This window comes from Littorina saxatilis, linkage group LG7 (genome assembly GCF_037325665.1).
Source record: "Littorina saxatilis isolate snail1 linkage group LG7, US_GU_Lsax_2.0, whole genome shotgun sequence".
Lineage (NCBI taxonomy): Eukaryota > Metazoa > Mollusca > Gastropoda > Littorinimorpha > Littorinidae > Littorina > Littorina saxatilis.
The window spans coordinates 37,355,122-37,377,076 of NC_090251.1; the positions used below are offsets into that span (position 1 = coordinate 37,355,122).

A 21,955-nucleotide genomic window follows, 5' to 3' on the forward strand; every position below is an offset into this window, starting at 1 on the left:
TACCGACCCCTGGACCCCAGGTTGTAACCCCCCCGCCCCCCTCAAGCTTATCTGCTCCGCCCATGGGATATGCACGGGTAGATGGAGAAAGATGAGGTCCCACAGACACATTCCATCAGACAGACAGACAAACAGTGACACAGACACACACACTTTGACACACACAAACACTGTGACACACAGACACAGGCACACTCTCACAGATTGCATTCACTGTAAAATCAAATATGAAACATAGCCATTTTCACTTTCATCTTTATAATTTTCTCTTCAGGACAATTAAGTTGCAAATAACAGTGAAATTAATGTTAGATGATGGTATCACAGACCCATTTGCACGTGTACACACCTAATGTACACATGAATCAACATCAAGTCCAAACAGCACTTTTCCATTTCACCAAAAAGCAGCCATTGCACACTGTACAGCTTAATTGTAATAAATGCAGCACTCAAAAAAGCAACAGGCATGGGAACTATTAAGTCAGCAATAAAACATCTGATAATCTTAAGGCTAAGGGGTTAGAAAAGAATTCCATCCCATTCCCGTCTCCCATGAGAAATCACGTACACAGTAGTGGAACCCCACAGATGCTTTACCTAGAGGGTCCTGGGACCCCCAGTTTTAATTTATAGGGGGTCCAAGGACACCCTCAGCATAACTTTAGGGGGTCCCAAGACCAGTAGGACTTTTGGAAGTTCTGTGAGACCTTTGCAAAAATTGTATTTGTAATATCGGTTTGGTTTACTTAATAACTTTGTACATGTACATGGTCTGGCAGAAATGTTTGTCTTTGTAATCTAGCCTTCTTGTTAATTTTGTATGAAAATTGTCTCTGCAAATTATCCACTACATCTTTAAAATACCTCAGGCATGGGAATTGAAAATTGTAAAAAAGGCGGAAAATTTATAACTGAAGACGCGAAGCGTCAAGTCGACGGCGCGAAGCGCCTAGCCTTACTAGGGGGGTCCGGGGGCATGCCCCCCCGGACATTTTTTTTATTCAAAGAACCCTGGTGTCATCTGAGCTCCAAGTTTGCCATTAAATTCTGTTTTTAGAATCAGAGTTTTTAGTACAAAAATGTACCAAATTTTGCTTACATGTATTATATATGGTTTAAATTTGTAAAAAAATTTATCTGTTGAGACAAACAGGAAAATGTAACTTGTAACACAATCTGTGCAATCTGGTTTACTTTCAAACATAATAGTTCAATAACTGAGGCGGGCGGTAGCAGTGCGTGAACAAAGTACGGAAAGTTTTCGCGGGCTTTTGCGCAAAGGCCAAAGTAACCGGTGCTTTTTTTGTGTGCCTCCCCCCTTTATTTTTTCGGCGGACACTTTTGCATTTTCGGCGGAACAAAAAAAAAATTCGGCGGAAATCCGCCATTCGGCGGACAATTCCCATGCCTGATACCTATTGACGCAGACTTCCCATGCCTGAAACTACTAACACTTGCTCATGTTATGATAGAGCTACAACTGTCATTTGCCCAGAGCATTCCACACTATCCACTTACTACGAGTATGCTGTAGAGACACTGGACAAAAACAGACACAAACTAAGAATTCTAAGAGAGAACCGTGTGCAAAATGTTGACACGGTGTGTGAGGCACCCTCATTCAGCAAGATGTCAGTTAATGTTGCGATATATTCAAAGTCTGAAGAATAATCAGCATATATAATCTTTTCACCACATTGTCTGCATCAACTCTTTCTCTCGGAATAAGCACTATTTCTTCCACAACACACAGTAATCACTTCCACAACACATGAGTAAAACAACTTCCCAATCCCACCCCAATTCCTCCAAATAGACCAGCCGTCTGTTCGATTTGTCAACAGCACTATTTCATGATATACTGAAACTTATTAACCTTATTTGACCCATCCATTTTACTTCTCCAGATTTTAAAGAATTTTTGAACCATCACCAGCACCACAAAGTTATAGTTTTAGTCTTCAACTGCTGATATTTATTTTACTAGTGGACCAATTTGACAGATAAAATACGCTGTCAGTAAATTGCAAATTTTAGCTGAAAGGGTTAAACCCCCCCCCCCCCCCCCCCCCCCCCCATGATTCTTCCAATTGAAAGGAGCAACATCAACCTAAAATGAGAATGGCTGAATCACTTGGCGTCCTAATCTGATCACCAGTTTTTGTGATGACAAGGAAATCTTAGAAAATGTAACTTACAGTGACAGGGGGAAAGACCCACACAAACAGCAAGTATAAGAATAAGAACACCACCAACAGGAACAACACAAAACAGGTTAAGGTACCAAAAGTATCTGTTGCATATTAACAAATTCTGCACAAAAATTGCGAGGGCTTGCAATATCTGTCATATTTCTTGCAAGACTATTGTACAGTGTGTTAAAAAATTTTAACGATCTAGGGCAGCTTTTTGTGTAGATAAATAAAAAATAAAAATGTCATAACAAAGTCCATCAACAAAAACAACAACTAAAACAACTGCAAATGTATATGAACCAAAAATGTTTTCAAGTGGACAAATGAGCCATTCAAATACTATGTGTCTTGCTGGTCTACTATACAGATTTTACATCATTTATCCGATAAATGTAGTGTCTTTTGTTCCAAAAACAATTATTGTTGTAATAAAAAAATAAAAAACCAAGTACATGTATAAAAGAACAACAGAAGTACATGTACTGTAATATTACAGGCAGAGAATATTAAGAGGTTCTTTCTTTCTTTCTTTATTTGGTGTTTAATGTCGTTTTCAACCATTCAAGGTTATATCGCGACAGATATTAAGAGGTACTAATCTTACATTACTTCTGCATGTACCTACCTTTCTTCTGTAAGAACTCATTACGTACACCACCACAGATTGGTCTAAGCCTTTACATTTGATAAGAGCATCCTTCCTTACCACTTGGACCCTGACCAAGTATGCGTGTACTAATGCGCTTTATCCACAGTGGTAAAACCCAAACCATGTGTAGTTTATTGATGTAAATCTATTCCGTATTATTACACTTCCGTAGCGATGAGGCCTGATCTCCGAAATAGAGCTGTGTGAGGCTATCCAATCACAACCCCCGAATTCCCCCACCTGTCTATCAAAATTGCAATACAAAAGCCTGGACATATCAGTGGTGTGGTAAAAAGAAGAGATTGTCTCAGAAAATCAAGAGTTAATTTAGAGGGAGTCTTTCACTGTACTTCACATCTGACAAAAACTTGTGACTGGCCCATTCTGTCTGAACATGACCCTTTAATTCTCTGGTAAATTGGCAAAACAAGCTATTCTGTTGTGATCCTCAGTACATCAGAGGATCAAGGTTAAATCTCTGAAACAGTACCATTGGGCATTGCTCTGTTGGATCTCCAGGGATACAAGCCTAAATTTCTTTGAGGAAATTTCCCAGGCGTTAAACTTAATGTACAGCACAACCCCAACCCCCCTTTTAAGACCACCAAAAATCTGCGAAAATCCGGCTTTAAAAGGGAGGGAGCCTTAAAATGCAGATAAACGTACAGACCTCATAAACAGAAAATCAAAGAAAACGGGGTCTTAAAAAGGGGGAAAGTCTAATAACTCCGTTTTTTTGTTAAAGAGATCCGCTGTACACAAAATTAAGCAAAAGAAAACTTATTATTATTCAGAATTCCATATAAATGCTCAAGCTATTACACCTCAAAACATCCTATGGCAACTTTATTGTCTTCTTGTCACAGGGGGGAGGGGGTGTTCTTTCTTTCTTTCTTTCTTTATTTGGTGTTAAACGTCGTTTTCAACCATTCAAGGTTATATCGCGACGGGGAAAGGGGGGTATGGGAAAGAGCCACTTGTCAATTGTTTCTTGTTCACAAAAGTACTAATCAAAAATTGGCTCCAGGGGCTTGCAACGTAGTACAATATATTACCTTACTGGGAGAATGCAAGTTTCCAGTACAAAGGACTTAACATTTCTTACATACTGCTTGACTAAAATCTTTACAAAAATTAACTATATTCTATACAAAAAACACTTAACAAGGGTAAAAGGAGAAACAGAATCCGTTAGTCGCCTCTTACAACATGCTGGGGAGCATCGGGTAAATTCTTCCCATTAACCCGCGGGGGGTGGAGGGAGTCTTAAAATGTCTCAAAATTAAGCAAAAGAAAACTTATTATTATTCAGAATTCCATATAAATGCTCAAGCTATTACACCTCAAAACATCCTATGGCAACTTTATTGTCTTCTTGTCACAGGGGGAGGAAGGGTGGGGTGGGCAGGGGGCGAGAAAGAGCATACATAAACAATGTTAAACACAGATTCATTTTGTAATCTGGGAGAAGAATTTCATTAGACGGCAAAGCACTTGCAGCCATGGAATCATACTTCAGTAACTATATCATTTTTCCACTATCAGTGTATACAAAATATAAACTTAACTATTCAGGCTATGCAGCAAATACTCACGCCCATGCAACATTACACTCTGTTCATCTCTCTCGCAAACCTTGCCATACACTCCAACCACTCAGCTCCTGATCAAAACGCAGAAGATGACACATCTTTAAAGCAATGACAACAAGTAAAATAATGTACACATGTACAATACAGGTGATGAGTTATTTACAGATACATACATATGAGATCGCCATGAGAAAAAAAACCAGAGAACAGCAATGTGAAAATTTTCGCTCCGAAAGGCACACAAATCATTTGAGTGTAGTTTACTGGCTTATTTAGACATTCTGTTTCAGTCAATTCATTCTGCAAGAAAGAAGGATTAAAAGAAGAAAGAAAGAAAAAAAAACCTTGAACTGGTGTTACTGTTAGGCAGGCAATACCCCCCCCTCCCCCCAATCATATGTGACCAAGCTGTAAGCTTTTTTCTGACCTATAAGCTTTTTCACATTAAAACTTTTTAAAGGAAGGTAAAGACCAGTCATTTTTTCTTCAAAACACTCATTACACTGCAGTTATCTTTGTCTGTACACAAAAAGAAGAAAACTTCAAGTGCTGTTGAAGACTGGGACATTTTCCTAACTGTATATGACCTAGTGGTAAGCTTTTTTCTAACCTTTCAACTTTTCAAATCATAAGAAAAGTATTACTGCAAAAGCAAGAAGGCAAACTTCTCAGGTAAATGCGTCATCCTTGTCAGTAACAGTCTAGTTTTCAGATTCTCTCATAGCCTACAGATGCCAATGAAATTGAAGAGCGAGTGACAAATAAATTATGATCAATCATTATGCTTTTAGTCGTTTTACTTTCACAGCAAACTGGTAGTGGGTTAATACTGAAAAAATAAACAAATATCCACAGTAAATACAAACAGCAACTCAATCGTAAAATAGGTGATAACGGATCAGATAACAAAAAGAGAGGAACAAAACCAGAGAAAAAAAGAGAGCAATCTTGCTCACCAATTGAAACAAAATTGACAATACTTGAGTGCTCGAGAGCCTTTTTTCTTAACGGTGATCTCTTTGTTCTGGAAGGCATTTGGATTCTCTGCAGGTAACGTTTACTTCATTCATAATCAAAACATTAAACATCAGGATTCCAAAACGCACTGAACACAAAAGTTCATTGGTAGCGCAAACTCAGCCCCCTGGCCTGCTCTCTCAGTCTTATTATATATAGGCACAGTTATTTATACAAACAATGATGAAAACATCATTGTTTTCATGTTCTTCTTCAGTGCAGATTTCTTTGGAGGGAAAAACAATATTCAAACACATTTCACTGGAACGAAAGAAGACAGGAACTAAACACAAGAGGAGACGTATTACCCTTCCGACTGATAGAAAGACTGTCACAATTACACATCCAGAATGGCACAGAAAACGCAGTCCTGTGGTCCCTCTTCCAAACATCTGTTTTCTTCTTTAAAAGTACAGGTCCACAGTAGAAAGAATACATCCATCACTGAGTATCACAAAATCCATTAATAAATAACAAGTGGTTCTCTCCTCTTACACGTCGGATGAAACACACTGTCCAACACCGAATCAACAATGAGCCAATCCACCGGGCTACCACGCCATGCGGCTGAGAATCAAACTGCGCACTACCAACCAATACTGACACACAGATGACAACTAGCAGCGGAGGTCAAGGTCATCCCGTGACAGGGTGAAGGTCGACCCTCACGCGTTCACAGCTGCTGAGCATCCCCACCGTGGGATAGAACCCTCCCTTGGGTATGGGCATGTTGCGTTTTCCCACCATCTTTCCGTTGCGTGTGAAAAAAACCTGAGACAGAAAAGATGAAAGTGGATTTACAGGCGTTTGTTAACAGAATCTTAGCCGACTGTAATTACACCTCACAATGTTCTACTTTTTTGCACATGAGAGTGGGTGAAACTTGCAATCTTTTGCTAGATTACAGATTTGCTAGCATTATTGACAATTGTAAGCAATGAAAAAATATGTTGATGAAGAAAATTAAAAAAAGAAGAGTCTGCCAACAGAAATCAATCTCCTCCTTACATTGATTTAATTCATTAGAATAGTTACGGACTATTTTTACTCCTTGCAGGTGATGTGTGTCTAAACAGATGAATTCCGAAATGAACCCTGTCGGTTGTGTACGGGTGGTGCAAGAGTGAATACACGTGCTTTTAGGTAGACAAACAATCCACAGGCAAATCACTCGCAAGGGCTGAGTCTCCAACACATGGACAAGGAGCCGGTGGGGATTATTTTGTCTCCTTAAAAGCAAGGGTATTCACTCTGTCACAATCCATACAAACCCGACAGAGTTTTTTCCCCTGAATATCGTCTATTACAGCACTGCAAATGTCTGGTGGACTTGTCAATGCCATAGAAGGTTGTTGACTTGTACAGTGGATTAACCTTTTTAAGACCTCCAATAATCTGAGAAAACTGACTCTTAAAAAAGAGGGGGTCTTAAAATGGGGGTAATTTTACAGAGGATATGAACAGAATAAAAACACCTTTTAAGACCTCCAATAATCTAAAAAAAAAAAAATAAGGTCTTAAAGGTGGTCGTCTACATTTTTGCTTTTTTTTCAATAATCTTATGGTTAGATTTCGCTAAAAAGTTATGTCAGATGATGAATGAACCATGGGGAAAAAAGTTACAGAAAAAAAAATATATGTAAAAAAAGATTTTATTTTTGGGTAGCGTGACTCACGCTTCCAATATTTTGTTTTCTGTTTGCTGAGAACATGTGCTTTGCCTAAAAATACTGACCAATCAAATTCATGTCACTATGCTTATAGCCACGCCCAAACAAGTGCAGCAACAGTTTGACACTGGAGCGCTGTCCACACTTTTTTTTAAACGCACGAAATGCACGGGATTTGAGAGGAGTTTTGGGCTTGGCATTTTCCAAATAAGGATATCCTACTATGAGTACTACGCTGGAATACTACAATGAATTTTCAAACGGCTACACTGGCTTTGTCTTTCCTGATTGAAAGGGGGTGTATTGTTGATATTTGTAGATAATAGACTCTGCATTTTAATGGTCAAATGGCGATTTGGGTATGAAAATGTAGACAAGGACCTTTAACAAGGAGGAGGTCTTAAAAGGGGGGGTTCCACTGTATAACTTGACTAAAAAAGACCATCTCACCTCTACCATGAGCCCTTTCTGGTCCTGTACTCGCGCCTGTCGAGGCTGGATCTCTAGGTACTCTTCGTCGTCATCATCTCCAACCTCCTCTTCCTCATCCTCGTCTTCGTCATTGGAACCCGCAGAGTCGTTGTTGACTGGGTCCTCTTCATCCTCATCCTCCTCCTCCGAGGTCTGCCGCAACATCTGCTGCTCTTCGAAATCCACCGGGAAGAAGATGCCGCAGCCCATCGTGTCCCCTGAGACAGGCAAAAGTGCAGGTGATAACAATAATAATAATAATGATAATGAAGACTTATCAACACACACTTATCAATCACCCCTTCTCGCAATAGCTGGCGGGGAAACAGCTCGGTCGGTAATGGCACTGGTTTCGAAACTAGAAGTCGCTATTGGCGTGGGTTCGATCCCTACTTTTAACCAGGGATTTATTTCCCAGAGTCAACTTTGTACAGACTCTCCTTGGTGTCCGAACAGCCCTGTGTGCACGCATGTTCACAGCGAGAGTCTCAGGGCTTGGAAACATATAATATACATGCATGCAGGAAAAAGACAAAAATGGGTAGCGCCGAACTGTAAAGCAACTCGCTTTCCCCAGAGAGAGAGCAGCCGGAATTTCCATGAGGGTAACCTCACAGGACTATATAAAATCTGATCCTGATCCTGAATAGCTCTCGGCAATGATCAATAGCAAGTAGCAGCGTCCTTCATGTGTTAATGATTCAGCTCACCGTCAAAGATCTGGGCAGGCTTTTAATGGCATGAGACCACACACAAGATATGAGTGAGGCAACATTGTACAGCAGTCCCTCTCATGAACGGACACCCTTGGGCCATAGCAAAACTGTCCGTACATTGCAGGTGTCCGGTCACGGGAGGGGTGACCACACCACCCCCTCCCCCATACACTCACACAGAGACACACAAACAACAGGATTGAGTCTATGCTAATCACTTCTTGTGGCTACTAAACAATAACAATAAACTCCTAATACTTCTTTAAACGTTCTGTAAAAATGATTTGTATGAAAAGTGTTGAAAAGAAGAGATAAAATAAATCCTCAAGGCAGAACACACTCACCATGCTCTGACATACGAAAGCAGCCACACAAACACAGCACAGAGGAGCGTGTGCAGATGCTTTACAAGAATAAGCTTGAAAACCAGTTTGAATAAATAGCAGCAGATAGAGCTGCATGTCATAATCAAGTAATTTATTTGTTTCTTGTCTGGCTTTATTGACTGCATGCCGATCATGTGGCATGGCAGTGACTTTTCACTCTTCAGTCGGAAATATACTGTACATAACACAGCTCCCACTCTCCCTCACTAATGCCTACCCCAAGCCGTGACAACTGATGCTTGGAAATTGTGTGGAAGAGTACACCTCTCTATTTCTCTCCAATGCTCTTCCTGCTGACATGCGGTGACACCGGACATCGACACCCCACAGAGTTTAGCCAGCTAACCCTCCACCCCCCCCCCCCCTTTCTCTCTCTCACTCCCTCCAGCCATGTACTGTTGGGGGCTGTGGGCAGAGAGACCAGCTGCACTGTTCACTCAGAGCAAAACCAGTTGACTGTGTCGTAACTTTTGACAAAGCAAGACAACTGAAGGGTTCATAGATTAGGCAACCGACTCACTGGTCAAGGCTGAGGGGAAACAAGAGTATCTTGTCAATGAAAGAGGTTACACACAGACACACGATGGGTACACGTGCACTCAAGTTATCAGTGACTGTCATCACACCATTGCGGCTGTGATCTTTGTACCAAGAGCCGGACTGCTCTGTTATTCCAGCGTCGCGGACGACGCTGGTATCTGCGGTCGGGAAGACTTTCCACGAATTTGCCTGCAGGGCGCCGCCATGTTTTCTGTGCTCGACTGCGAGCAGACCACAGGCACATTACACCCAAAATTCTTGTAGGCATACACAGACGCAACATAGCATATACAGACAATAACACCCACAACACTTCAACTGCATATGAAAGGAATAAAAATAAATCCGCAAATCAGTCGCGCACAATACACCAGAAAGAAAAACAAGGAGTACCAAAGCGGCGTGCAGAAACTAAACTGACTCGGAGACTGAGAAGAAACATTTATCACACGATGTGGATAGCAAACATTAAAATAAAACAGATAAGTCAAGCAAAAAATAAACACAAATATCGAAAACACAATAAACAAAGGTAAAGAAAGCAAAAAGAGATGCTTGCCGACAGTCAGTGTGTGTGTGCGTGGTTTGCCGTGTGCGTCAGCGGGGTGTGTGTGTGTGTGTGTGCGTGCGCGTGCGTAGGCTACGTTCTTGCGTGTGTGCGTTCGAATGAGAAAGAAGAGAGAGAGAGGATTGAACAATGAGGTCACGTTCTCTGTCACATGAATACATATACACACACTGAAGGCTACTTCGGACACGAACACTTGCCAACAACTGTGGTTGGACATGCTTTTGAAATGTAATATTTTTTCGACATGATTTCTGGACATACGAATCCCGCTGTGTTGCCTACTGATGTTGCGAATGATGAAGGTTTTGAGTTGACTGACCTTGAGGAGGGATTGCATCAGGCGTTTATCGTCTCAAATTATATCCTTGCTACTTTTCAGGAGTCAACTATTGCCATTCATGGTAACTTGGATAGTCAATGTTTTTATTTGTTTGATTCCCATCAAAGAAACAGAAATGGTAACCATTCTTCAAATGGCGCTGCAGTTTTGATGTCATCAAGTTAATTCCTTTGCAGAATTGATTGATTTTCTCAAAAGCCATTATCAATGTGTTTATCAATTAACACCTGTTCATTTCTGTCCAACTGCAATGCAAACTCAATGTGGAGGAAACAAGGATTCATTACAAACAAGTCATCCCTGTACATCAACAGATTTATGTACCTCAATCAATACTGCTAGTATGAGTGACAGGAATCTAAAAGAAAAAACAACCAAACGCAAATGTACTACTACTTCTACGACTCGTTTGAATGTAAAACAGAAATGTAACACTATCTGTGACAATGACGGTTCTACGACTCGTTTGAAGGACAGTATAGATCGAACCTTAACCCACAACTACGACAATTTGTGTCAGACTTTTTTGAACAGGAAAATATGCCTCTGTTCAACAGTAACCAAAACATGGAAGATGTTTTTGAAACTTTACAGAAATGTAACACTAGCCTATCTGTGACAATGTTGCTTTTGAATTGAACCCACATTTGTTGAACAGGAGAGAATGTTCCTGTTCAACAGTGCCCAAAACACTGAATCTGACGTTTTTGAATCTTTTCTGTCATCTAACTGAATCTGACGTTTTTGAATCTTTTCTGTCATCTAACCCAATTGCTCATGACTTCATCGATCTTGAACATGCCTACTTTTCAAAGAAAGACAGACAAAAGCGAAATCTGCATGTTAGCCATCTGCCTGAAATGGTCAATGCACTTTTGTAAAATTGTCACAGCTGTAATGCACTTTTGTGAAATGGTCAGTGCTGTTGTGCACTTATGCAAAACTTGGTGCTGTGCTGTTAACATTTGAACAAAATGCATTTTGTTCAAATGTTTAGTGCAACTTGCTACTATATAATCGCTGTATGCGCTTTGTGGTAATAATGCACTGTTGTGAAAAGTTTGCGCTAAATGTTGGCACTATGCATCATTGTTGGAGCACCCTCCTGTAGATGCACCATGCTGAAAAATGTACTTATGAATCAAGCATTGACTGAAATAAACAATTTATATATCCAGCACAACATGCAATTCATTAACTTTTGACCCTAACCTTTAACACTTCCCAAAATAAATCTTTGGTGGACATTGCATCGACGCTGTTCATTTTGAATGAACATTTTTCTTGTCTATTTTGTTGTGGTGAAAATTTGACGATGGTCTGTCCGTACATTGGAGGTATGACCTGCTTTTGGGACCGAAAATGAGTGTCCGCGTCCACGTTTTGCAGGTGTCCGTTTAAGGGGGGGCAAATATAGAAGGAAAACACTCCGTGCCGAGCAAATGTGTCCGTACATGTCAGGTGTCCGCTCACGCCGGGGGCCGTACATTGCAGGGACTGCTGTACCATAATCATTTCAATTAATGTTAAACACACTGAAATTTACCTTTGTAACAGCGAGGACCAAAAGGATCTCCAATACCCGATCCCATGAACACTTTACCATCATCTGAAAAATATACAAAACAAATATTTTAAGAAGACTGAATGCTCAAAAGCAGTCTCAAAGCAACCAAAACACATGGACAAGAAGTGTGTGCATGTGTTTGTGTGTATGCATATGAGTGTAGCACAACACAGAAGACTTTTCTTGAACAAGACTCTCTCTTCTTAATCTACAAGTATAATAAAACCCAAAGTTTCTTAGTCTTACTTTTATATTTACATACTACGTACATACTAACATTTACTGCAATCACAAACTGAGTTGGGAGAATCCTTGTATTAAGAAACAGGGCCGGGGTCAGGCTATCTCCAATTAGGTGGCGGGGCGACCATCCCCAACCCGGTGGGTCCCCAGGCGGCGGCCCTTAGATATAAAGGATTGCAGCGATATAAGTCGGGCTTGCCCGGACGAATAAGCTGTCCTGGACCAACTGGCGGTGTTCCTATCAGAGCGGGGTGGTTAACAGGTGGCACTGTTGACTAGTAAATACCCTATGTGCTCATACGGGTTCATCACGCGGGTAAGAGGCGCGTTAAAACCTCTGCTACCTGTGCTCCCAGGTAAGGTCCCTGACCAGGAGCTAAGGGTGGGGTAACCCCGACAGAAACCTCTAGTGCTGAAGTCGGCGGTACTGAGCGAGACAGCGCACTTTAACGGATCACAGTACCACGCACACCATCGCCATGAATACACGCAGAGACCATAGCGGCAACAAGAAGAAGAAACAAGGCTACCCCTGAAGAAAAGCAAAAATCCCTGAAACTACGGATGGGTCCAGAAAAATGTTGAAATTTATATTCAAAATGGTTCCATCTGACGCACATTTGAACACATTTATAGGTTTCACCAGTTTACTTCTCATGAAAATGCGCAACTTCACGGTAAAGTGGAAGCACTGAAGAAAATGAACACAACTACATCCTGTCAATAACAAGGGCAGACACATTCACAGTACACACAAATTATGCAACCTCTTTCAAACGAAAGATCATGTCAAAACACAACTCACCTGCATGGTATGCTATGGAGCCTTTATTCCAACCAGGATGCCGGTGCTTAGGATAATCCTGTGTTAGACAAACAGTTTGTTTAGTAAAAAAAAGCAGTGTATAATGTTTTCAGAACTACAATATAAAAAATAATAACAAAACGGTTTACCTCTCGCTATTCACCGCCAAGCAGCAGTCTAAGGGCACTTTACAATTATCACAAAAACAGCACTAATCAATTAATTGAATGTTAAACCTTCATTCTCTTCGGCGTTCCCAGAAATAACAAGAAATTCCTACGAGGTAGGAAAAACACCCCCGTCAAAGGGAAATAACCTTCTCAGTTGGTGGCAGTGACTGAGTGAGAATGGTTATTTCCCTTTGACCATTAAGATGTTCCTCTATAAGTCCTTGTATAATTTTAATCCACCAATAACTCCCTAACCGTGTGTTTGACTGGTCCCAATTTTTGTAAGGACCGTCTCAGGAATGTATAGAACCTGTTCACCAAGTTTGGTGACGATCGGTCCGTTCATTCTTGAGATCTATATGCGAACACAAACACACACACAAACAAACACATCGAGCGAAACCTATACACACCCCTATACCGGGGGTTTAATAAACCAAAATCCCTCTATACGGCTCACAGCCTAATTGACAATTAGTGGTGGTACAGTCAAACCTGTCTACAACAAACACCCGAGGGACAGACCAAAAGTGGTCTTTTTAGACAGAAAATAATAATTTTAAGCGTAAGTCCTGTCAAAGCAATACACAGAACCTAACACATGTTCGTTAAGAAGGCACACACAAGGATGTTGACAAACGAGGAATTCCTTCAAAGTGAATTAGTGCTTACAAAATTTTGAAACCCACACTGCATACTCCTTAGTTCAAGTTCCACATAAATTCACCAAGTAATGTTGCAGACCTTTTTTGCTACACCCAGTGCGATGTAGCAGCTTTCTCCCGGATCAACGATTTCCACTTCAAAGTAGTGATTGGCGGTGGTGAGGGGTTGTGCTGCCTGAGCCAGACCCACGTCGTGTATCGTCTTGCCTCTGCCTGTGTACTCCAGCGCCTATGGACACACAACACAGTTAGATAAATCACGCATCAGTATTTTGACACAGTGATGAAAGGCCTTGATTACTGAAATCTAATGATGCAACAAAATGATCAGATGTTGAGATGAGAATGGAAGTGAAAACCGACTTTAATTCGTATTCAATATCTTCTGCAAATACAGAACAAAATATCAAGCTGCTAACTAACTGCACCAATTGCTGTTCAGCAAAAGCTGTGTTGCCAGCACCTCGAACAGTCCAGTCAGAGCACGGTAGTACATACCTTCAGCCCTGCCTGCCCACATAATAGGAAATACTTATCTTTTCAATGGTCAAAATGACCTGAAAACACACACACACACAGACTTACCTGGCCACACAATCGGACGTCGTGCAGACGTTTCCACTCGTCTTCACAGTGGTCGACAGCCATCAGCATGGACTCTTCACTGACCCAATCAGCATCCAGGTGCAGCTGCACCTCTTCCCCCTCTGAGTGCATGCCCACTGCAGGGTGCAGGCCGCCTGCTGGAATCTTCACTCTGCATTTACCCACCTGGTCAATGGAGCAGAAAAAAAATTGCATCATGGCAGATTGACAACAGAAATGTCTTTACTGCTTTTAATTCTTTTGCGTGAAGTGCTCGTGCAACAGTACAACTCACACACACTTGAATGACTTACAAGTTAACTTTTATGTGTACAGTGGAATCCCCCTTTCAAAACCCCCTGATCTAAGTCTTCCCCCTTCTGAGTCCTTCCTTTTTTATTTAGTCAAGTTTTGACTAAATATTTTAACATTGAGGGGGAATCGAAACGAGGGTCGTGGTGTATGTGCGTGTGTGTGTGCGTGTGTGTGTGTGTGTGTGTGTCTGTGTGTGTGTGTAGAGCGATTCAGACTAAACTACTGGACCGATCTTTATGAAATTTGACATGAGAGTTCCTGGGTATGAAATCCCCGAACGTTTTTTTCATTTTTTTGATAAATGTCTTTGATGACGTCATATCCGGCTTTTCGTGAAAGTTGAGGCGGCACTGTCACGCCCTCATTTTTCAACCAAATTGGTTGAAATTTTGGTCAAGTAATCTTCGACGAAGCCCGGACTTCGGTATTGCATTTCAGCTTGGTGGCTTAAAAATTAATTAATGACTTTGGTCATTAAAAATCTGAAAATTGTAAAAAAAAATAAAAATTTATAAAACGATCCAAATTTACGTTTATCTTATTTTCCATCATTTGCTGATTCCAAAAACATATAAATATGTTACATTCGGATTAAAAACAAGCTCTGAAAATTAAATATATAAAAATTATTATCAAAATTAAATTGTCCAAATCAATTTAAAAACACTTTCACCTTATTCCTTGTCGGTTTCTGATTCCAAAAACATATAGATATGATATGTTTGGATTAAAAACACGCTCAGAAAGTTAAAACAAAAAGAGGTACAGAAAAGCGTGCTATCCTTCTTAGCGCAACTACTACCCCGCTCTTCTTGTCAATTTCACTGCCTTTGCCATGAGCGGTGGACTGACGATGCTACGAGTATACGGTCTTGCTGAAAAATGGCATTGCGTTCAGTTTCATTCTGTGAGTTCGACAGCTACTTGACTAAATATTGTATTTTCGCCTTACGCGACTTGTTTTTGTGTCCATAAACTCCCTAAATTAACCCCTGTTTAAGATTTTCTGAAGTCTTAAAAGGGGGGTTCCACTGTGTGACCATTTTTTTCCCCTCCCCAGGAAGGCAGCAATACTCCATTTTGGCTGACGCCGTTGTGTCGGGATAATATCAATATCGGTATTTGATGGCATTCAATCGGAATCAACAGAGGCAGGAATCTCATCAAACATCTGTGGTGTATGGAACACACACGTGCTTCAGGCAGAACCTTTCTCACTCACACTCTCTTCATTAATACACTTAACATACCTCTAAAAAATGTAGTTTGTTTCATTTACAGTAACTTTTCCTTACCTCTGTGCCATTGCGGGTGAAGAATGCAATGGCCCACTGATCATGACTCTGATTAAAACGGATTCCGCAGCCAATACGATCCCCCGTACGACATTTGGGCCCAAACGGTGACCCGTGGCCTGCTCCTTTGTATATCCTGTAACAGAAACAAGTATTAAAATACAAAACAGACAACATCACACACTCTCTATAAAAGCGCTAAACTATATACCTATACAGTGTTGTTCCCCCGACTCAGAAAACAATAGTTCCGTTTGGTCCAATTTCCTGGCTACAAAAACAGTGTTCTGTCAGAAACACCCCCACATATCAATGCTATCACTATCAGTATCACACGGTCAACTGGTCAGAGGTTAGAATAATGTGTCAGATCAAAAAAGAATGTGTACTGTTGGTCTCCACTGTGCACAAAAGCATAGTTCATAAGTTATTCATACTTGGGTTGCAAATGCAAACCTCACCTGCTGTATGTGCATCTAAATTTATAAGGCTCTAAATAATAAATATTGCAGCCCAAATTAACAACACAACAGAATAAACAAACATGTGCAACCTAAGATTTCACTCTGTGACTGGGTGATAGCACTGATACAGAAGTTAACAGTAACTAATAAAAGCCAACTGTCAGTGTCATTCTTGACATGAAACTTGAGACACATGTATGAAATAAAATAATCCCTAAGCCGAGTGAAACTAAAAGGAACACTCAACTGCCAAGGAACACTCATGGCTGTCATAGTGATACACTGTGTGCATGGAAAAGGGAAATGTTGTGTTCCTTGTCTGCATGGGTGTGTGTTGATGTGTTTGGCATTCAGACACACATGCTTGAAACGGGAGTAGGTTCGAAACACGTCTTTACTGTCCAAGCTGTCCAGACCAAAGGGGAACCACTCTCCCAACATAGTCACGTTGTACACAACATATTTGTGACATAGTACACAATGTAATAGTGACGTAGTACACAATATAACAGGAAAGAAAGAAGACAGGGAAGAAGAACAGGAGACAGAATTTTAACCGGCTATTATCAGCGAAGAACACTCATAGCTGTCATAGTGATACACTGTATGCATAGAAAAGGGAAAGAAAGAAGACAGGGAAGAAGAACAGGAGACAGAATTTTAACCGGCCATCATCAGCGAAGAACACTCATGGCTGTCATAGTGATACACTGTATGCATGGAAAAGGGACAGAAAGAAGACAGGGAAGAAGAACAGGAGACAGAATTTTAACCGGCCATCATCTGCGAAGAACACTCATGACTGTCAGTGTCACACTGGTAGTAGTTCAAGCATGGAAAAAAGGAAAGACAGAAGACAGGAAAGAAGAACAGGAAACACAATTTTACCTGCCGTCATCTGCGTGGTAGCCTACACTGTTGGCTTTCCATCCAGGTTGAGCATTAAGGGGGTAGTGGTAAGGAACAAGTCCCACAGCTGCAAAATACATGCAACAGAGACATTGTGAGGAAAAAAAATACAGAAACAAAGACAGACTAGAAGGAAAAGAAAACGACAAAACATGTGATCACCAAGAAAAGGTACAACTTAAAAATGTGGACAAGAGAAACAAAGTATGTTCATATAATATATATATATATATGTGCACGTCCTAGATACTGGGAAATACTATGGGTTGTCAACTTTGAATGACTGTCACAATATCTCTGAGCAATGGATGACAAAGGGGATGCTTTGATGTCAAAGGGGATGGATTTGACTTACTGTAACAACCAAGTTTGGGTTTCCAAACATTGCTGTGGGTTTTAAACGATTTAATTTTTAGCCAAAATGCCCCCAAAACAGCACCTAAAACTGGGACAAAAATACACCAGTCTGTGTTGCAGCTGTACATAATGGAGAACAAAGCTCTGTGAATTTTATTGTGATGTTTATGGGTCAGCTGAAGGATTATTCTCGACATACACACTCAAGAATTACATCCATTTTTCTTCTTCTGGGAGTTTGATCGGTGAAGAAAACGCGTTATCGTGCGTTACATTGGTTTCCAGTTTCGACGTCAGTACGAAGTATGATCCCCCCTACACGGGAACCCTTCAAATAGTTCACTTTTAGGATTTAATCATTTCAAAGACATTTTCTTTTCATAACACAACACGGCGTTATGAAACCCTTTCATCTGAGCTTTTAATCACAGATGTTGGTAACCTACTCCTCTTTCGTTTTTTTCAGTAACGCACGACAACGCAGCCAGCGTTAACATGTAGTCTCGGTTGTCCCGTGAAAGTCGTGCGTTGGACCAAAACAGCCCAGTGGAAATTTCCACTGATGACGTTTTGACACGGGTCACGTGAATACTAACTGAGAATTTTGCTACAAACACGCGTCGGTTTCCGGTTTTTGGAATGAAACGCACGCTCGATGTCATCGTATCCTCACTGTTCGAACGCCGATTTCGAATCACAGTAGGCCTTCCCAACTGTTTGATGGTAACTGAAGTCTTCCCTAATGATTTTGATACGTAGTCATTGTTACTGTTTCCAATATTTATAAGAATAAAGCAAGATACAATGCATATTTCAAGCCACAAGCATGCTCACAAGTGGCGCCATTTTGAAATGTTCGTTTCTTCTGTAACATACGATCGACGATCGGACAATGCACTTATTTAACAACCGTTTTAAGAGCATGTTAAAAACTATTTTGCATTCTCTTTTATATGCTTTTTGAAAGAACTGAGTGCTTTGTTTCACTTTTATTGGGTTTTACTAAATGATGTTATTCCTGTTGTGCGCTACGAAGAACCGGAAGTTTACAGCGAAAGCAAGGTCAGATCGTTTCCTGTGAAACGCACACAAGCTTCGCTCGATGTTTTAGTATGAGACAAGCACAAAAACACACAAAATATGCGCCTAAAGCAACATTGCCTTACTTATTGTTACTCACTGTATTTAATTTTAGGGATTCTTGATTAACTGATCTTTTGTGTAGCTTGATTTCTTAACATTATGTGTTATGGTTTCCATGTAACTCACGCCAATATTCTCTCTGCATACTTACTATCAGTGAGCACACTACCAAAATTTTTTACTTGCTAAAAAGTATCTATCTCATCTCAAAACAGAAAGGGGTAACATGAATGCAAATGGCTTGCTATGACTGACAAATGAAACTTTTGTCCCTGGAAATTGCGTGGGTTACGGTTTCCACTTTAGTCTCATATCTGGCCACCTTATACTTACCAATAATTTTAAACTTTTCTGCACAAAGCAGTTATATATTAATATTGTCTACATGCCATAAGCAATCAGTGAAATAAAATTCCTTTTGTTGGAGATAAAAGCCCAAAGTGGAAACCATGTAACCCACGACATCAAACGTACTACACGCATATACATGCCGTTTCTAGAATAATGCTTAAACATAAGGCCTTCTCATTGATGAATTAATTTGAAGGACAGTCTGTTGTACGTGAAAAGGTGTTTTTTACTCCATTTAGTCATGCTTTTTTTTCTGGTGTCCATGTCCCATAGTTGTGACCCAGTATCTAGGATGTGCACATATATATATATATATATATATATATATTCAAAAAACAACCAAGAAAACACTGGCTGTTTCTAATCTTGCCAAAAATTCATTATCAAAATGATTTTCCTATGATGAACAAACTGCAAAATATTAGCTAAGAGAAGACATAAGTACATAATAAAGTGTCTCTTACACTCAAGTTACTTACAGTAACAAGTCTAACAGAGCAATTGGATGAATATTTTTTTTGTTACTTTGAGTTTGACATTATACAAAAGCCCCTGACTGGGACTAAATGTTGGTTTACTTCCATAAGCAATGCTTTCTGGGCACTTCACTGTCAGTGTCATATTGTTCATTTCATGTTCATTAGTTATAGGTACTGATCACAATGATCCACATGATAAGTTTCATTGTGCGTAGTCTGCACACATACAGAGAGAGCTTAATACTCACCAATACATCTGTTAGCACCATGATCTAGGATCTCCACCTCAAAATAACTCTGTTCTTCACTCAAAGGGGAAGGGGCTATGTAGACGCCAACTCGATAGTGTCTATCAGGCATGTAACTGGAGGAGAGAAAAAAATGCATGTCAATTGTATTGCAAAGAAGCTAGCAAAGTTTTACAGTTACACTTACACACTGAAAACAAAAACACATGCAGACAAACACACCTCACACCACTCCCTTGTCTTTTGACTGTGAATTAAAACAAAGAGGATCACACGAACACAAAGAGTAACATTTCTGGCACACGTCTACAGGCTTCTTCATTTTACAGTTATGGATATGGACCTAAATGTAAATAACTTCAAACACAGACTATAGCTTCTGTGTAAACTAATAAAAGAAAACAAACTTGCATGGTCCCGCATATATTTATCAGATGAAGGGACATTAAAATAAAAACAATTAACCAGCCAATCACAATCTTAGTGTTTCTGTCATCTCCAACTCTACCTGATAACATTCTGGCTGAATGTCTGGATACGCTCAAAGCGCTGAGGGAAGACAACAACTCCATGTCTCTTTTCTTCGTCATCACGCTTCACAATCCGGGGATTCCTCATGCGAAACACATCCAGCATGTGATTGCGTCGCACATTGGAAAATATGTGTTCATCCATCTTGATTTGAACAGTAACCACTAGTATCAGTGCGACTTGATGACAGCCAAATTCAACACATCATTTGCTGTCATTTTTATGTCTCCAACACTGCAACACAGAGACGAAAATGTGAAACTTAGGATTATTATACAAGAACCATAACTACCTACAATTTTACTCATAAGAAAACAATATAGACACGCAGATCAGAAGTGACGATGAATGAAAAAGAGTCTGATTAATTCACATTTTTTGTTCAAATTGTTGACATCGCTTTAGCAGACCTGTCTCCCACCAAAAATACCTGTCAAATACGAGATTCTCCACAAAAGAAAGGGTTATTTAAAACGGTCCTATCTGAAACAAATCTGCACACATTTTAATGTATCCAACTTTTCTCTAGAAAATCAGCAAATTCGCGCAAAAGTTGGAGCCCTGTCGGCATCATTGGCATCATGTCCAAAAATTAATAGACATGGGTCTGCTTTGGCTGCCACTGCCAGTGCCAGAGAAAGGGTTGCAATGTTCTCAAAAGGTCGTACAAAAAAAAACTGTCACCTTGAGTATTTGAAGATATTCTCAGTCGTTCAATTTTTCAATCCTTGACTTTAGTATAGTCTGACTGAGGTCCAAACAATTTGTAAACACGGAACACAAATTCTCCGAACTGTCAGTCGATTTCACCAAAATGGCGCAAGCTCCTGAAGTAGCGTCCCTTGCGTGCGATAAGCTTAAGAGTTGGCCCCCTTACACAAAGGTAGAGCACTGAGGAAGGCGGAGCGGATGAACAACGCCGCGCCTGACACGATTCAAGGCACACTTTGTCTGGATTATATAAAACTAACTTGTCTTGTCTTTTTTCCCCTTTTTACATTTAGTCAAGTTTTGACTAAATGTTTTAGCATAGAGGGGGAATCGAGACGAGGGTCGTGGTGTATGTGTGTGTGTGTGCCTGTCTGTCTGTGTGCGTGTGTGTGTGTAGAGCGATTCAGAGTAAACTACTGGACCGATCTTTATGAAATTTTACATGAGAGTTCCTGGGTATGATATCCCCAGACGTTTTTTTCTTTTTTTCGATAAATGTCTTTCATGACGTCATATCCGGCTTTTTGAAAAAGTTGAGGCGGCACTGTCACACCTTCATTTTTAGAAAGATAAAGATAGATAAAATAAATTTGCAGATGTCTAAGGCCGCAAGGCCTATATCTGATCTTTTGACCAGTACTATTAACTTTCCTAACTTTGAGATGGCCTAGTGTAACGATCTTTTGATCGTGCTTTATTGTCTAGACTTTCTTCCTGTGTCGTATATATTTGGCTGAGAGTGGCATGCGTGGCTTTCGTGGCAATCAAATTGATTGAAATTTTGGCCAAGCAATCTTCGACGAAGGCCGGACTTCGGTATTGCATTTCAGCATGAAGGCTTAAAAATTAATTAATGACTTTGGTCATTAAAAATCTGAAAATTGTAATTAAAATTATTTTTTTATAAAATGATCCAAAATTACTTTTATTTTATTCTTTATCATGTTCTGATTCCAAAAACATATAG

General features: G+C 40.2%; 1 protein-coding gene and 1 long non-coding RNA gene across 3 annotated transcripts; both read right to left on the bottom strand.

Annotated features, from left to right (window-relative positions):
- Window positions 1-239: 239 nt before the first annotated feature.
- On the bottom strand, window positions 240-2,066 carry LOC138971352 (uncharacterized). The gene is made up of 2 exons (XR_011457227.1): window positions 1,419-2,066; window positions 240-867 (listed from the first exon to the last, which is right to left on the bottom strand). It is a non-coding gene; the product is annotated as an uncharacterized lncRNA (long non-coding RNA).
- Window positions 2,067-3,590: 1,524 nt separating this feature from the next.
- On the bottom strand, window positions 3,591-21,100 carry LOC138971351 (SPRY domain-containing protein 3-like). Of its 2 annotated transcripts, XR_011457226.1 has the most exons (12): window positions 20,962-21,100; window positions 20,255-20,511; window positions 19,747-19,862; window positions 17,148-17,235; window positions 15,796-15,931; window positions 14,186-14,371; window positions 13,680-13,829; window positions 12,766-12,823; window positions 11,697-11,759; window positions 7,577-7,815; window positions 5,648-6,227; window positions 3,591-5,574 (listed from the first exon to the last, which is right to left on the bottom strand). XR_011457226.1 is itself a non-coding variant. In XM_070344072.1 (11 exons), exons 2-11 carry the CDS (start codon window positions 20,419-20,421, stop codon window positions 6,093-6,095), a joined length of 1,338 nt encoding a protein of 445 aa, XP_070200173.1. In that variant the 5' UTR covers window positions 20,422-20,511; window positions 20,962-21,100; the 3' UTR covers window positions 3,591-6,092. The 2 variants fall into 2 exon arrangements, 1 of the variants encoding a protein (XP_070200173.1); XM_070344072.1 differs by having other exon boundaries at window positions 3,591-6,227.
- Window positions 21,101-21,955: the final 855 nt, after the last annotated feature.

Coding starts and splice junctions, on each gene's coding strand:
- LOC138971351 (XM_070344072.1), bottom strand. CDS start 20,421: ATGGATGAACACATATTTTCCAATGTGCGACGCAATCACATGCTGGAT. Junction 17,236..19,746: donor TGGTGCTAACAGATGTATTG/GTGAGTATTAAG, acceptor TGTATTTTGCAG/CTGTGGGACTTGTTCCTTAC. Junction 7,816..11,696: donor TGGTCCTCGCTGTTACAAAG/GTAAATTTCAGT, acceptor TGCCTGTCTCAG/GGGACACGATGGGCTGCGGC.